The sequence below is a fragment of the Sciurus vulgaris genome (assembly GCF_902686455.1).
Source record: "Sciurus vulgaris genome assembly, chromosome: 11".
Classification (NCBI taxonomy): domain Eukaryota; kingdom Metazoa; phylum Chordata; class Mammalia; order Rodentia; family Sciuridae; genus Sciurus; species Sciurus vulgaris.
Window position 1 is genome coordinate 36,196,378 of NC_136472.1, and position 17,182 is coordinate 36,213,559.

Below are 17,182 nucleotides of genomic sequence, written 5' to 3' on the forward strand. Positions count from 1 at the left end.
CTGAGTACCCAAGATGAAGGATGAAAACGGACCTTTGCCAACACATATCATCATACATTTTCAGACCTAGCGAGACGGCTCTTTGCAACCCAGGATTGCATCCCCTCGCTCTCACCTCTTCCCAGTACAGCCCACGGCTCCCTTTCCATCATCTCCCCTGAACAGTCAGTCAGATCCCGTCTCTTTCTGTGTAAAAGCCTCCTGTGGCTTTCACTGCACTGAGAATAAAGAAAATAAAGCAATGAGGTTTTAAGTCCACCTCTCAAGTTTGATCACTCTTAGGGGCATTCACAGTTTGAATGAATTAGCATAAAGGATCCTGCTTTACAGGCAGCTACCCAAATGGAATTTTCCTCTTCCTACTTATCTTACCTTTCCTGTCTTGTTTTCTTTTCCCTTTCTAAATTTTCTTTTAGGCATCAGTTCGTACTTTTTTAAGGCAGACTGCGGGCAATAGCAGTATTGTATCACATGAATTGTTCCTAAATAGGATTTTTAATGTAAGAAGTCATAATGAGGTTTCAAAGGAGAAATTGAGAAGTGGGCAAAGTTCCCATGGGAACCGACATTCTCTCAATTCTCTTTGGGGTCATAGCCAGGAAAAAGAAGCGACATGTTGAACATGGGGCAATTCTATCCCACCAGGAGAGGCTTCCCAGATTTGCACTGACCATCAGATTATCATTAGTCTAGAAAGTCAGAATTTATATGTGCCTTGAATATAAAATGGGCTCAACATATGCCTACCAAAGAGAATCAATGAAATGGACCTCCAAGATCCACAAGGTAATGAACTTCTTTCAGGTTTGATTCATTCAGTACACATTTATTGAACATCTACTTTCTGCTGGGTCCTTTTCAGGCATTAGGGACACAGCAAGGAAAAGATGGTCTTAGTTCAGGCCCTCCGACAGCTCATGCTCTAATGGGAGTCAGATAACACAGGAGACAGGATGGGATGCTGGGATGGCCCTTGACAGGGCAGCAGGTTTGTGAGGACCGATGCTTGTCAGAGACTCTGGAAAGACACATTTCAACTGAGGCCTGAGTCCTGAGAAGGATCCAACCACATGATGACCAGGGAAGACCAAGCAGAGGGAATAGGAATTAAGGTCCAAAGATGGATACAAGGGGAAGTGTTTAAAAAACAAAAAAGACCAACAAAAAGTCAGGACATAGTAAGACATGAGGGAAAGGGCACAAGTGGACACGGAAGAGGTAAAAGAAGTCAGTTAATGTAAAGGCTGGCAAGCCATGGCAAGGTACCTGGATTTCTCATCCACATGTGGAGAAGTATTTTTCTAGACAATTCTCAGTGTGCTTTCTTCTTCATATCGTCTCCCATGCTACTGTATTCACTTACCATCATCTCCTAAGGAATAAGCAAATGAAATTAAAGTTTCTTCTTTAACTATCTTTTTCACATTTTAATTCAACCACAGTGTCAGCAAAACAGTAAAAATAAAAAATTAAATTAAAAAAAAGAAATCGAAGTTCAAAATTAAGCATGAATTTTTTTTTCCTTTTTGTGCTATGCCACCCAAGATGAATCCCGAAAGTCAAAAGATCACTCATTGTGCCACCACACCCAGCAAGCTGGGACTGTTGCTGGCTTAAAGTGACATTTTCTCCATTTCGGGCTTGACTGTGTGGCACTTGTCACCTTATTTCAAGATACTTCTTATATTTTCATGCTCTTCCTTCGCATTTTGGTGTGCATACTTAGCTGGTTCTCCTTGTATACTGCATTTCGCTTGTTGCCACTACCACATGCAGGTAAGTGTTATCCATTTGTGTAAGTGTCAGCTTATTTGGTTAGGGTTTGCCAGCCAATTAAAACAAACCATTTTCATGCATTCCAGGAATCTCTAAAACTGAAAGGCAACCATGGAGGAGTCTTTGCTCTTTAAGGCAACAGTAAGGTACAATGGAGATAAAACAATTTCAGGAAAAAGGTTTTAAGGGGTTCATTTTCCAGTGTCATTTTTGCCATAAGGCACAATTGCCCCAAATAATTCAGGGATCAAAACTGCCAAAAAGAATGAAGCCAAAACTGATGCACCAAGCCTACAGATGGACTGTGCCACAGAAGCCCTCTCCTGCCAGCTTCCCTGCCTGGTTAAATAAGGAGGAATTCCACAGAAGTGAAGACTTTCTAAACACCAAAAAAGATGGTTTTTGTTACTCTTATAAATCTAAGTCCATAAATTGGGATGTCTTTCAAATGGTCTTCTTTACTTAGAATATCAAAATGCTATCTAGAGTCCAATGAGAGTCTCTGACTCCATGAACAGCAACATCCCAAGATTGCCCCCAGCGCGCACTCAGATCCCACACTAAAATTTTGTCTTAACCTCACAATCTTTCTCTCCTTCCCACGGTGCATCAGCCACAGTCTTGCAAGCTCTGCTTTATGTCTCTAATCAAATCCAGGCCCTCCACTTCCAACCACACTGCCTCCATTCATCTCTTATCATCTCCCACGCAAACTTCTAACAACCTCCAAACTTGTCTCCCTGGTTTAGTGTCACCTCTTCTCATTCCACCTCTCACACTCACACCAGGTCATCTGTCCGAAACACATTTTGGATCTTATTATTCCTCTACTCAGAAACCTTAAACAGCTCCCCATCAGCCCCAGAACAGTCTGCAGCACAAACAGCCCAGCCTGCGTTTCCCACTTCCTCGCCTGCAGTTTTCCAGTCACCCTGACAATGACCCACAGAAGGCTATGGCTTTTCTTCCAACGGCCAAAGCTGGTCATGCATCATCTGCCTTCCGCGTGCTATTCCCTCTGACTGTAACGTCCTCCACCCTCCACTGCCTCGAAAACCCCTGCTGATTCTTGGTGGAATCATAGCGTCACCTCCTCTGTGAGGATTCCTAGCTCCCCATGGCATGATTAAACAACTCCCACACTTTGCTGCTGTAGCTCTTGGTACACGCACTTACCCTCTGCTGCAGCACGGGCAAACAAAACTTCACATGCCATATGTGCAATTTAAGATTTGCCTCAGTAAAAAGATAAAAAGAAACTGATGAAATCTATTAATATATTTCATTTAACCAGGTAAGTGCAAAACAATACCTTTTCAACATATAATCGATACCAAACAGTAACAATTTTTTATGTTAAATCTTTGAAATCCAATGTGCATTTTATACTTAGAGCACATTTGAAATCCAGATACTGAGCTGTCATCAAAAACAACCGATCTATATTTAGATTACATTAAATTTACAATTGAAAAATTCATCAATTCACATAGCCAGGTTGTTCTCAATATACTTGAAAGTTTTCTAATAACTACAAATATCAGTATTTTTTTATTTTCAGTTGAAACAAAAATGAAATAGCATTTAAAAACCAGTTCCTCAGTCACACTGGCTACATTTCAAGTGCTCTAGAACGCAGATAGTGGTTTTCTATTGGATACAGCAGCTCTGCTGTAATTACTTGTGTCTTCATCTCTCTTCCCCACAACATTAGACCATGTCTAATTTACAGGTATGAATGAGACTTGAGACATAAATGGTGTTTTGTGAAAGCGTGTTCAACAAATAAAGGTGCAAATCATTTGATTCTACCGCAACATGATACTGAAAGCAAGAATATAAATGACATTTTTATGAGTATATATGCACACTCACATATGATCCTTCACACAGACCCAAGCACAGACACATGTATAAGCACATGCCTACAGTATTCAACACACCAACCAAGACATGGGAACCTACATGTTCCCTGACAGATGCATCAAGATGTGGTGCACACACATCTTGGAAAACCGTTCAGTCTTAGAAAAAGAAGGAACCCTGCCAGGGGTGGCAACACAGATGAACCTGGAGGACATTATGCTGAGTGAAATAAGCCAGTCACAGAAGGACAAATTACAATAAACAGCCTGTTTATAGTCAAACCCTCAGGCCCAGAGGGTGAAGTGGAGGCTGCCAGGGACTCCAGGAGTGGAAACCTTATAAACCTCCAGTTACACATGAATAAGTTCCAGAGACCTGCTACCCGGGATTGGGCCTTCACAATACTGTATTGTATGCCTAAAAGTTTAAGAGGGTAGATCTCATATTAAGTGTTCTTACCACAGGGAAAAAGAGAGAGAGAAGAAAAGCAATAGAGAAAAAAAAAAAAAAAAAAAAAAACAGAACAAAACAAAAGTACTCACGTACTCAGTGCTGTGGGGTGCTGACAGTCAGGGAGGGAGCAGGAAGAATCCAGGAAAACTCTTATTTCTTCCTCAATTTTTCTGTAAACCTAAAACTGCTCTAAAGAACAAAGTCTATTTAAAAGAGGCAAGAAAACCACTTAAGCCTAAGTGCATTTGCTTTGTTACTGATTCCTTCAATGTTAAAAATTACTTCATGCATATTATTCCCCCTTGTTCCGGGCCTTCACCTGTCTTTTCTCCTTTCCTTGATGCATTTGCGGGTGGTCTGCATAATTAGCATTCCAAAATGTTTTACATTCTCTAGTTGTCTTGCCTTTTCAAATGGTCTTTAAGCTTCTGGAGACAGAAATCATTCCTTGTGCTTTGTAGCTATCACACATGGTTTAATGGTAATAACAAATTGGAGAATTCTATATATGACATATAATCAATTCTCAGAAGACTTCTTTTTCTGCAAAGCCCTCCTCAATCGATTCCAGAAGCTAGATCTCTCAATGTGCACACTGATAGCACTATCTCTGACCTCTGAAAGCACTTTTCCTCCAAGTATGGCAACATGTTCCCTGGGTGTGACTGTCCTTCACCCAGGGAGGAGCACTCCTGTCTGCAGTCTTCACTGCCAGCCTCACATCACCCTGTGCAGTGCTCTCATCAATAATCCCTTCGTAGGTGTTACTTCCTGACCCCATCGCCCCCTTCATCCCCAGGAGTCACAGGGTGTGACAACATGACAGGACAAACCCTGTAAGGGAGGCCACCTCCTCAGCTCTCCAGTCAGTTGCTCTCTCTCCCTAATGACAGATAACTCTGAAAAATGAATGCACACATGTAGATTTCCACAACGGGAATTATGGCTGGTGTATTGTTTATTCTGATGCTGCTTGAATGAATAAAAACAAAACACAATAAACAGAGAGAGGCTTTGATAATCAGTCATAGGTCTGTGTTGGTGTTCCTTCTCTCTTGCTTCAATAGCTCTCTGATGGTCTCCATCTCCTCAGCAGTGAACTTGGGGGTTAGAGCCACGTTGTCATAATCAAATTCTTCATCAAGTGAAAAGGGCTGGACTTCGTCACCAAGTATCTATAAAGGTAGATAAAGGAGGAAAAACCATCAACAATCATTATAAATGAAGACAAAGTTGAAAATATAAACTCCCTATTAATACTTAATTAAACTTTTAGACATCAGCATTCTCAGCTGATTAAGCTGTTTTTAAGTAAAGAAATAAATTTAATTATTCAATTTTACCTAATATAGACTCTTAATATGCCCCATTTGTAATGGAATGAATATGATTAACTAATTCTGCCCAAGACAAAAATCAGAAAGTCTCCCCTACACACATTTATTACATTTTTTACCACTTGTAGTGTCAGGGATAGAGACATGTGGGAAAAATAGGAGTCACATTAAAATGCAAGAAAATATTCCTTAAGATTGGACCAACCTTAAATACATTTTCACCATTTACTAAAAAGACCTGTATTAATAAGACACAGTTTTCAAAGATAAAAACAGCCTACACTTATTATCCTTCTTCAGATAATACCCATAATACCTGGCTAATAATAATAGCTATGAAAATACACAGTATTACCTTAAATTAAAACCTCAGAATCCCTTTATTTCTACCAATAATCTTTTTGTAGAACTAACTACATTTATTAAAATGCAAGGGAAATAGAAACCAATGAAGTTACATAAGTATACAATCAGATAAATTCAGAATTCAGGCCCTTCAGAAAACAAATTTTGTAAACACAGTAATACCACTAGTCTACCAATAATTTTTAAAAATATTATAGCTTATGTAAAGTCAGAGTAGCTGCAAAGAGATATAATACTATCTATTTATTCAAAACTTGTGAGTTTTAAGATTTTCTAAAGGAAAGCAAATAAAAAGCATATTTTCTAATAAAAAAGAATGCCTACATCTCATCATATCATGCCCTAGAAAAGACCTCCAAATGGTGTGTAATACAATGAAATCGACCTGCACCTCTATCTAGCTCTATATGTATGGAGCTACTGGAAAAAAAAAAAAAAAAAAAAAAAAAAAAAAAAACAATTATGGCTCATGTAAGAATGAGAAAAAAAAATACCCTGAAACTATAATCAGCTTTAAATATTCTTGCATGGAAGATGATTTCATTGAGTGGCTTCTGCAATGTTTGTAAAAAAAAGAGCATACTGCTTTCCAGATGAAAAAGAAATCCTGAAAAGTAGATTTCTTCTACCTGTTTGGCATGGCTTATAGTTAGGTGTGCAGTGCTAAGAGCAAACAACCAGCCATTTATCATCTTTCTTAGTAAAACCAATGACAGAACAAATTTCAGTGACTCAGTCATTTCCTCTTTATTAGAAAATGCCTGTGTGCTTTCTTGACCAAAGTAATGGTAAGAGCTGCCACTGACTGGGTTCCCACCACGTGCCAGCCTTAGTACTAGGAATCACATGGGTATTAGCAGTAAGCTTCAAACAGCCCTGCCAGCTGTCATTGTTACCCCATCTTATGGATCTCTGAAAGTCTAAGGAACTTGCCCAAAGCTATACATAAAGGGAAGAAGCAACACTGGAATCCAGGGCAATCTGCTTCAAATAAAGTTGTACCCGCTCAACGAAAATACCATCAAAAATCAACAAAGTCTTAGCTATTTGGGAGAAAAGATCTTTTCTGAATAAGCTGAACAATTCCTACAACCTACTATAGAAAATGTACTCAATGCCATGTATAATACCATGATTGTCTTTAAAAGAACAGCTAAACACAGGAAGCAAATCAGCCTGCAGAGTCCATTTTGATCACTTTCTGAGATTAAATTTATCCTCACCACAGCCAAAGTAACAGGGGCAACACTGCTAAAGCCAGCTCAAATGAAGAAACATGCAAACAAATACACAATATGTTCCTTTCCTGAAGAGAAGTGCACAGGCCTTCTCCAACTCTCCTCAGCAGGTAGTGAGCACTGCAGATTGGGCACATGCCTTCCCGACTAGGTGTGCAGACGTTGGATTCTAACTGATCCTGGCACAGAACGAGGAGGAGCCCCTGTCACCAAAGTGCATGCATCTGATAGGAGCTTTCTGTTTTACATCTGATCACGTCATCACATGTATAACAAGCTTTGGGCTACCGTCAGAGGTGGGCCCACTGCACTGGGACTCAGAAACCCACCTGCAGCCTCTAAGACCCACAGTTCTCATTACATGTAGTTAATTCATCTTCATCTACCTCCCAGTGAGACTAGGGTTTACATTTCCAGTTAGATAATTCCCTCTGCTATGCTAAAATCTCAGCAATACCATGCCCTCACACACTTCCTCTCCACAGCACAACAAACCCTCACCTTCCACCTCCCTTTTCTTTACTTGTTCATTCAATGAACACTATCAGATATGGAGAACTTAAAATGAGTGTAGCAAAATCTGTGTCCACCAAGTTTTATAACTTCAAGAAGACAGAAGTAAATGATTTCAATAGCATGAGCCATATTCCCCAGGAAAAGAACTGCAAACAGAGAAGCAGAAGCTTAATTCACTCTCAACTGAGTACACTGCCACTCTCCAGAAAATAGACAGTAGCCAAAGAGAGGTTCAAGATGAAAGGAAGGTTGCTTTTCCTTGTTTTGTTCGGTTTGTTAAGGATGGGAGAGACTTGAACACATTCACAAGTCGAGGGGAATGAATCAAGAGAAGAAAGGAGAGAATGACCCCAACCATGTTATTTGTTCATTCCATAAATATTTATTGCTTGTCTTGTATGGTACCAAGTTCAACACTCATTCTGACCTTTTGCATTTGAATTTAATAAACTTATGAAGACATGCATGAGTGAATTTACACTCTTCCGAGACAAAGGACACATATGTAACTCAAAGGGGGGCTGCAACTCAGAAAACCACTGTGACCTTCCAAGTGATAGCTTTTAAAACACAGCAAGGTTGGATTTCTATTTTTGTTTCAGTTTGTGGCTGCTGAAGTGCACTCTGAGAATTCTCTTCTTCTAAGCTGGGTTCATTTAAGGGTTCTAAGCTATAAGACTCTAAGGTCTTCTCCAGACAGAAATTCTGATTTATTTCAGAGTAGAATTTGTGCAATGGAACACTAACTCCCCTGCTGCTAAACGAAAAAACAACTGTGAATTAAGTTATTAACTTGTTGTTTTTGCCTAAGGAGCTGAGAGAAATGTGTGGATTTCAGGTGTCTAATTTCAAATTTAATTGAAATCTTTTTGTAGCCTCTCAGAAAATAGAATTTGTACACTATTAGAAAACCCCAAGTTTCCTTTAAATTACTCATATGACTTATTCTAACAGAGATTGTTAAAAGGAGGAATAATTTTCATTCATAGTACCACATAAGCAAATTAGAGAAAACAGAACTAATGCTCAAATCAATAATGGCAGCATTTAGCTGTAGGCTAGTGTACAAAGTAATATAGTAAATAAACTCTCTTCATAGTTGGAATTTTTAAAGTCTCATTATGAATTGGCAAAACAAGAGATCTCCTACTAAAACACCACTGAAGTTTCTTCTGTGGCCTCTTCTATGGCTTCTACGGTTTTTCATCTTTCTAATGTGAATTCATTTTGCTCTATAAAGGCATGCAAAACTTCCAAGATTCCTCAAAATAGAGCAACCACAGCAAGAAGTCATTTACAAATAAGAAGTGGAAGGTTTTTGGAAAATGTTGGACTCTAAAAGGAAAATGTACTGTATAAAACCATAATAAAAAAGGGGGAAAAAAATCAAAAAAATTCAGTCCACATCAGAAAGTTGATGGGCCCTGAATAGGCAAGTAAGAGGAAGCAGGACTTCCAGGACACATGTTCCAGACTGAAGTCACAGAAACAAGTACCATCTCCAGCTCCTAAATGGCCTTCTGGTAGGCCCTTACAAGGAAACTAATGCTGGAAACTAATGGTTACAATCTTTTACTGACATTAGATGCTTTAAAATAAGATTAATGCTATTTAGCCAAAGAACAGATGGCGCAATATTGTGACTCTAGACAGTTCTGGAAAGTTTCTCAAATAAGTAATGATTGGAAATAAGAATTATAACCAAAATATTAGTCTTGGTATCCAAAATTCAGCAAAAGTCATTCATTGATGGTTGAGGGGTTTTGCCAACACTAAAACTTTTTATATAATTTTGATTTCAATGTTAAAAAATGTTTATATTTTCTGTAAAATTAAGAAATTTATATTCAGGCTTTAAATTGTTTTAATTTGTATTTCACTGGCTATTGGATAGATCCCAGAGAACATTCAGAGTTTTTTTAACCCATTAACTTAAAACACTTTATGACAATTTTTATAATTGTCCTACAATATGTATTTTCTATAATTATACTGAGGTATAATCAAATTTTGTAATGATATCAGGTTCCATGTTCAATGGCCAGTCCAATTACTTATACAGTCACAACTGAAGTCAAGAACATAAACAGGTCTTCAAAAGAAACATATTCCTGCTAGGATAACCTTGCAATTTTAGCTCCTTATAACTCAGAGAAAGCAATCTATAATTCAAAAAGCATATTGAAAAGTGCTGTCCCAATCGATTTGTCTGGTAACCAATTTGGGAGTTTAATATAAGCCTGCAAGCATCCTGGATATACTTTTGTGATGTCAGTGAACCAAAATACTATGAGAAAAAGGGCAATCTAAAACTGAAATGTGTGAAATATTTCTGACGGAATGAGTGATTCAATAACAGAATGTCTTCTAGTGACAAGACAAGTGCCTAAACAACTAAAATAATCAAGAGTGACCCTAGGGTTTTTATCAGAAAGGAACAATGAAGCGCCCTTAGCAACATCTTGTGCCTGATCCCTTTGACCTTAGAGTAAGAAGGGTGAGAAAGATCACTTCCCAGCATCACCAGCAGCCTCTACTGGTGCACCTTTGTTAAGTACATAAAAGAGTGCACAATGACAGCAAAAGATGTCCTTTAAATTTTACATTTGGGACAGTAAATGTATAGCAGAGATTTCATTCTCCCCTGCATTTGATGCACATGGCTAGGTGACATTCCCCAGGCTCCTTGGTGGCTAGACATGAAGGATGCCACTAAGCAGCTGACAGAGGAATGTGAGCAGCAATTAAGGGCCCTGAGTCCTCAGCCCTGCAGGGGCATGCAGCTCCCAAGCTCCCATCTCCATCCCTGCATATATAAAGCTAACCTGATTTAGAAAATGCAGTTGAAAACATTTTCCCCAGGGGTGGTGGACATCCAGAGAGAAGAAACCTGGGTCCTTGATGACCACTTAAAACTGAACCACCTGGTTGCTTTAAGAGCCTCAACAGACTATCAAATAAGAGAAATAAACTTCTACTTCCTTTCAGCCATTAAATTATTATCATTGGGATTCTCTGTAACAGCAGCCTGACCTTACCTTAACTAATACAAAAGGTTCACAGGACCTTAGAAATAATGATAAGAAACATGGCCAGTTCAGACTAAAAGAGAGAAGAAAATTGTCTGTTCCTTCTATTGCATAATCCCTAGATGATATTGTTCTACAGCATGGCATACATCATGAAACAAAAATAGTTTCCACATAAAAACACAGGTGGGTTTAAAAAGAAATACACACATTAGAGATAGATAAAAGTGAGAAGGATCAATGAAACTACTTCAATTCTAAATTTTCCCAAATCTGAACAAAATACAAAAGCACATATGTATGGAAAGGACAAATTACAAAATCCGGGTTGTGCTGAGAGTGAATTCCCTGTGCAGTACCTCCTCTGCTTGCTTCTGGGTTCCCTTCACACCGGGCTTTGGCTTCACCTCAGCAGTGAGAGGCTGGTCCACAGAAGGACTGTAAGAACAAACACTGTTGCTCACATCTTCTTCCACTTCTCCTGGAAGCAGCAGGAAATCTGTTGGATACAAAATATTTCAATTGATCCTCCTACCAAGTTCAGAATTTACCTGTCATCTAAAAGTTTAGAAGACTCAAAAGAATGAGGTAGACATGCCCATGCAAAATAGCCCGTTTCACAATGCCCATCCTCATTTGGGAAACTGACTCAGGGATCCCCTTTCTGTCAAATAGGATGCTGATGCATTTATTTTTATCTTATCATAGAAAAGTTACAGTCCATCCAAAGGGCTTGGCAGAAATGCTGGCTCTGGAGTACCTTGATTGTGCCTTGTGCTCCTAGCCCAATTTCTACTTCTACAGGAAAACAAGGCAGGAACTCCGATGCTACTCTTGTCTCATTTTCCCATATATTCCTTAGGGGGTGAAGAGAAAGAAAATGGAGTGCTGATTTCATCCTGTAACAATACAGCAATATTTCACAAATATATATATATATTACAAAACAATGATGCCAGAAGGGAAGTACTTTAACTTTCAGCAGAAAAATGAAGTACTCTATCATATTCAAAATGCCTGGTCTCATTTTCAACACTTGCAAACAACAACTTGTTTCCTGCTTGCTCAGCCCAAGCACAAGAATTCAATAACCAATCTTGATTTTCTGGCCAATTCATTATAAATGGATATGTTCCCTTATCTTCACATAGTTCATGAATACATCACAGACAACCAGAGATCTTTCACAGCCTCCTTTAAGGAAGTCAGAAAAATCCAAGCACAACAGGTTTCCTCCTCAGTCTGAATTTCCACAGGCCAGAGGAGCTAGCCAGAGCTAGCCAGGAATTTGCAGCTGGCTCAGTATTCTGCTGCTTGCTACTCAAAGATGATCCTAATGAAGCTGCTAATTAAGTTCTCAGTGGAACTGATTAATTACCAACAGGCTTGCCTTGGCTGTTGCCAATGACAGCACATACAGGGAGATAACTGAACAGGTACTGATCCTCTGAAACTAATACTTTAAATGCATCTCTCACCACAGCACCTATCACACTCACAAAAACATCCTCACCAATTCTTGGGACTCTAGTAGCAGAGAACATAGACTGGAAACAAACCTGCAGCAGGGAGATGGTGATGAGGGCAGCTCTGCCATGACCAGTTACTGAAATCTTAGGATATGCTCTCACTAATTAGCAGAAATAAAAACCATAATACCAGCCAACCCTTACATGCCCAGCATTTTATATGCATTAACACAGCTAACCCTCCCAACTGCTCTATTATTTCCTGGGTTGCAATCAATGAACTCTGAGCACTGAATAACCTTGCTCAAGATTCCACAGTGACAAACGGCAGAGCCAAGCAGTCTGTCCACAGACCCCCATATTTTAGCCTATGATGTCAAATCATGAACTTTTAAAAATAAGCATTCTCATTACATGTTTTATTTAATTTGATCAGATTATACATCTAAACTCAGTCAAGATATTGTAACACATGATCTTGGTTACACAGCACAGTATACCTACAGAGGAAACTTTAGCTGGTGGACAGACTGGCACTGTAATGTACCTGTTTATGAGTTCAAAGCCAAATTCCCTCACTGAGCTCCTTGGGGAGTGGCCTAGGACTGATTCAAGCCTGGCTAGGGCCTGCCACAACAAGACAAGAAAGAGGAGGTTCAGGTCTCTTAATGTGAAAACCAATATCTCCCAGACCCATTAGCTGCCAGTGCAGCATCAGTTCAAATGTGAAATCAAAATCAATTGTGCTTTCAGGGCTATTTAAGATCATCGTTCTGAATGACAAATTGTGCTGCAAGGAGGACAAGGCTGCACTTGCTTTCCTGAAACTCTTCATTTCCCCAATCTGTCTGCAAAGAAGGTAGGATTTTCAACAAAAATGGTTTCTTTCACAACAGCTCTACTGCCACGGGAACAATTCTTTCAAAACAACAAGACTGCATGCTCCACATCTTAAATTCCTGTCATTTGTTTCTTCAGTGTAAAGGGAAATGGACCAATGCATATCTGCTGGTGCCTAACACAGCACCTTCTGCATAGGGAATTCTCAACCAATACCTGGAGATAAGAGATGAATTTCCTGTGTGTCAGCTTTTAAACTGAACAGCAAGGATCAAGAGTCCAGCTGCCAACAGGACTTTGTGGATGATGTAAAATAAGCACAGACCTTACCCTCGAAAACTAAAGATTGTTATGGATAATTCTTTCACATAGAAAATCAATCAAAATAATCAAGAACAAAATTGAGTCTCTAACTCTGAGGATGATAGATTTACAAAACGGTAAAATGACATGGGCAAAAAGAGCCTGCAGGGCACATGTTATGAAGAACGCTGCTGTCCTGTAGCCATTTTACAATTGTGGGTATGTCATTTATGTACATGCTCAAGAGGAAGAATTATTGTATTCACTGATGGTGGTGACGAGTTCTGAAATTCCCTGTAAAACTTTCCAAAACTGAAGTGTTCTAAGAGACTTCACCCAATCCTAATTATTATCTCTAAAGCAACCAAAAGCCTCATTTTTATCCTAACTAAATGTCACTGCGTTGGCTGATATGCATTGTAGAGTCACAGGGCAACTACTAGAAATGAATGGCAAGACTGATTGGAACATTTTAATATCATCTTTTTCACATAAATATGAAGAATTTCTAATATTTATGAACTTTCTGTTCATGCCATATGTCTTTTGTATTTAGTCAATGATCAGCAAGTCAAAGGTTATTATCTGATATATTAAAAAGTCACCAATCTAATTCAGACTACAATAACATTTAATCTGCCTGACATATTTATAAAACTAACCAATCTGTTCATTTGCTACTATGTTAACTTTTCATCACTATGACAAATACCTGAGAAAAATAACTTTGAGGAGGAAAGATATATTTTGGCTCATGGTTGCAGAGAGTTCAGTGCATGGTCAGTTGGTTCTATTGCTTTGGACCCAAAGTGAGGCAGAACATAATGGCAGAAGGGTAAAGCAGAGAAAAATCTGCCTAGCTGATGGAAGCCAGGAAGCAGAAAGAGAGAGAGAGAGAAACAAGGGCCGGAGACAAGACATAGTCCTCAAGGGCATACCTCCACTAACCTGTCCTCCAACCATGCCCCACCTGCCTACAGTTTGTACCACATCCCAGGAGTCCCTTTAGTTATCTGTAGATTAATCCACTGATGAAGTCAGAGCCCTCATGATCCACCACTTCCCTAATCCCCACCCTGAACATTGCTGCACTGGGGACCAAGCCTTCAACACATGAATCTTTGGGGGACACTTCATATCCAAACTAACAGCTAGCATATAAAGCTGATATTTCCTGAAAGTTCAGGCTTCTACATCTTAAAAGAATATATATAAGAAATGCTTTAGCCATCCCTCAACACACACTGCCAGCTAGGAAAGTCTACTTCAGTGGCTCTTGTTCCTAAGAATAACTGAAGATCCCCAGGAGCTTTTGTATATTTAAGTTATATTTATTACCATGTAGAAATTAAAATTCACAAATGTTTCAATATTATTTAATGAATCATTAAAATTAATCCTTTTTACATATTAAAATATTTTCGTGGAAAACATATTTTCCAAAAACAAAGAAAATAGTGAGAAGTGTTCAGTTTTTGTTTTTTTTTTTTTTATCTATTTAATGTTTGGCTTAAGGCAGAAAGTTGAATTCTACATTTGTTTCTGCTTTCAATTTTTGAAATACTCTGTTTCAGTTGAAGTAAATGAAGATCTACTCTCACACAGATAAGTAGTTGGAAAAGGAAAAATTATTTTAAGTTTTTTTATATGATTATGGATATTCTTTGATACTGCACCAGAACCTGATAAATGATAGGATTTTTTTAAAGCTACGTTTTGCCAAAAAATCTGAATCCATATTGTTAAATTTTTCATACTGGTCATTAAAATCCATTGGTCTATCTTACAAGTTGATAGTTATTTCCTCTATGCATAATTTTGTAACATCATGAATTGCTTACTTGGAAAATATTGATTCACTGTGTTATGCAGATCTTCCAACTGTTGATGTATTTCATTATGCAGAATAAAAATCACATTAGTTTATATCAGCATTTTTACCAAAAAAGCTTCCAAATATTGAGAAGCCATCAAGCTCACAGTACTAGATGTAAGTTTTCTAAAATTTTAATTTCACTTGATCTTCTGCCAATTTTGTCATTAGCAATGAATACTATCAGTTGCATGCCTTGAAGAGACAGACTCACATCACTCATTTTTCAGAACTATAGTTTGTCTGTCAGTCTTTCAAGTAAAAATGTGATCCATGAAAGGGAAAAACTAGTTCAGCACACCACTCAATCACTTGTATTTTTCTACAAGACAACCATTGTATTTCCACATGCAGCAGAAGTGCTTTGTGGGTATTTGCATTTTTGGCACCCAAATCATTAAAAAGAAGTGTTTGAGGACCAAGACTCAGAAAAAGGAGTAATTTTTACTACTTCATCAAGGGCATTTTCAATGGAAACTGGCGTCTATTTTGACTATAAATTTTAACAATCAGGTTATTTATGACTGCTAGTATGGTTTGGTGCCACTACCTTAATTTACACTAAGGTACCAGTCTCTCCACCCATCAGTGCTTTTGCAACATCAGTGCAACTATCAATACACTTACCTGCAGACCTCAGGGTTTCCCAACAGTTCCCACTCTATAAGGTAAGTTTCCCAGGAGCAAGATAATACATTTAAATCTAAATAATTTCACTACATTAAATGTAAGGATGTATATATGTGTGTTTATATAAACCTGTGTATTTATATAAACCTGTGCTGCTTACAAGCAACATAAAAAATACTTGGCAAAAGAAAAAAAAAAAGATTCAGAACAAAGGAAAGTAGAAGTGCAGGAGAAAATTACTGCTCATCCAAGAAGAAGGTAGGGAAGAACAGGGAAGACTTACTTCATGAATGGGGCATTTGGCAGCAATAGTAAACCATAACCATCTATCATACAAGTACAAAGACAAATGTATGCAGGAGTCAGAAAAATAAAAATAAAAAATATCACCTTTATAACTAACTGGCAGAGCTGAATTTGAAAACCGGGCTTCTGTTAGCAGGCCTTCCTTTCAAGCCTAGATATTTGATACTCCACCTGAGAGAAGGTCTGCACAGCTGGCACCCAGAAGGTGTAGGGTGAACTGCTTCATACCCCCAGATCCCTTAAATAGGAACTCTAGAGAAACACCCCCAGACTTCCATCCAGAGATGATTCCCAGCTGTAACTGCACTTTAGAATCACGTGGGGAGATTTCCAAACAGTTAATACCTAGCACAGACATCAGACGGCTAAGGCAGATTCTTCTCCAGTGCCGCAACAGTCATCAGTATTTTTTTTTAAGACCACAAAAGAATGCTCTCTAACAGTCCTAAATAAAAACTAAAAAAAGTAAATAAAATAAAAATAAACTGTCTAAATTTTAAGTTGGCTGAAATATGCCATTTTCTCCTAGCTCAGGACCCCTACACATGCTGCTCCTACACTCTCCTGTCTCCCCTCACCCTCACCCACCCGCGTATCTAGTTCATGGTTACTCTCCTTTGGGTCTCAAGCTTTCAGAGAGTTTTTTCTGATACCGCAGACAAACTAAAGTTCCCCTGCCCTATTCTTTCATGAGATCTAGAACAATCTATAATCATATATTTGTGATTATATGATAAATACCTGATTCTTCCAATGAACTGTGAATTATATGAAGACGGGAACCTGTTTTCTTTTATTCTTCATTATGTTCCAGGCCAGCCACAGTTCTTAAATATTTGTTGAATAAGAATACTGGATATTCACAGGCTGCCCAAAGTTGGTTAAAGTTGCAGATAACCAAAGAATTTTTTAAAAAATTGGATGTTCTCACCCATTATTGACTAAAAGTGATAAGAAGTACTAAATAACTTGAAAATAAAAAAAATCAAATGAGGCTGCCAATGACTGAGCAGGAATCAGTGCCCATTTTCATTCAACACAATTAGTTCCCGTATAAGTACTCCTACTATTCAAGAGACCTATAGAAGACAGCACAATTCTGAGAACTGGACCTCAAAAGAATAGTCTCTTGAGCCAAGGGCTCTCAGTCAGAGAAGAAGTAGGACCAACTAAGGAGGCA

General features: G+C 38.4%; 1 protein-coding gene across 2 annotated transcripts in view; it reads right to left on the reverse strand.

The window, feature by feature from the left end:
- Nucleotides 1-5,035: 5,035 nt before the first annotated feature.
- IFTAP (intraflagellar transport associated protein) overlaps nt 5,036-17,182 on the reverse strand; it is a 61,987-nt gene continuing 49,840 nt past the window's right edge. For both annotated transcript variants that reach the window (XM_079104418.1, XM_079104419.1), the window contains exons 6-7: nt 10,941-11,080; nt 5,036-5,270 (exon numbers count right to left, since the gene is read on the reverse strand). In XM_079104418.1, coding sequence (XP_078960544.1) covers nt 5,121-5,270; nt 10,941-11,080 — 290 coding nt within the window. In that variant the 3' untranslated portion in view covers nt 5,036-5,120. The remainder of the gene's footprint in view (nt 5,271-10,940; nt 11,081-17,182) is intronic.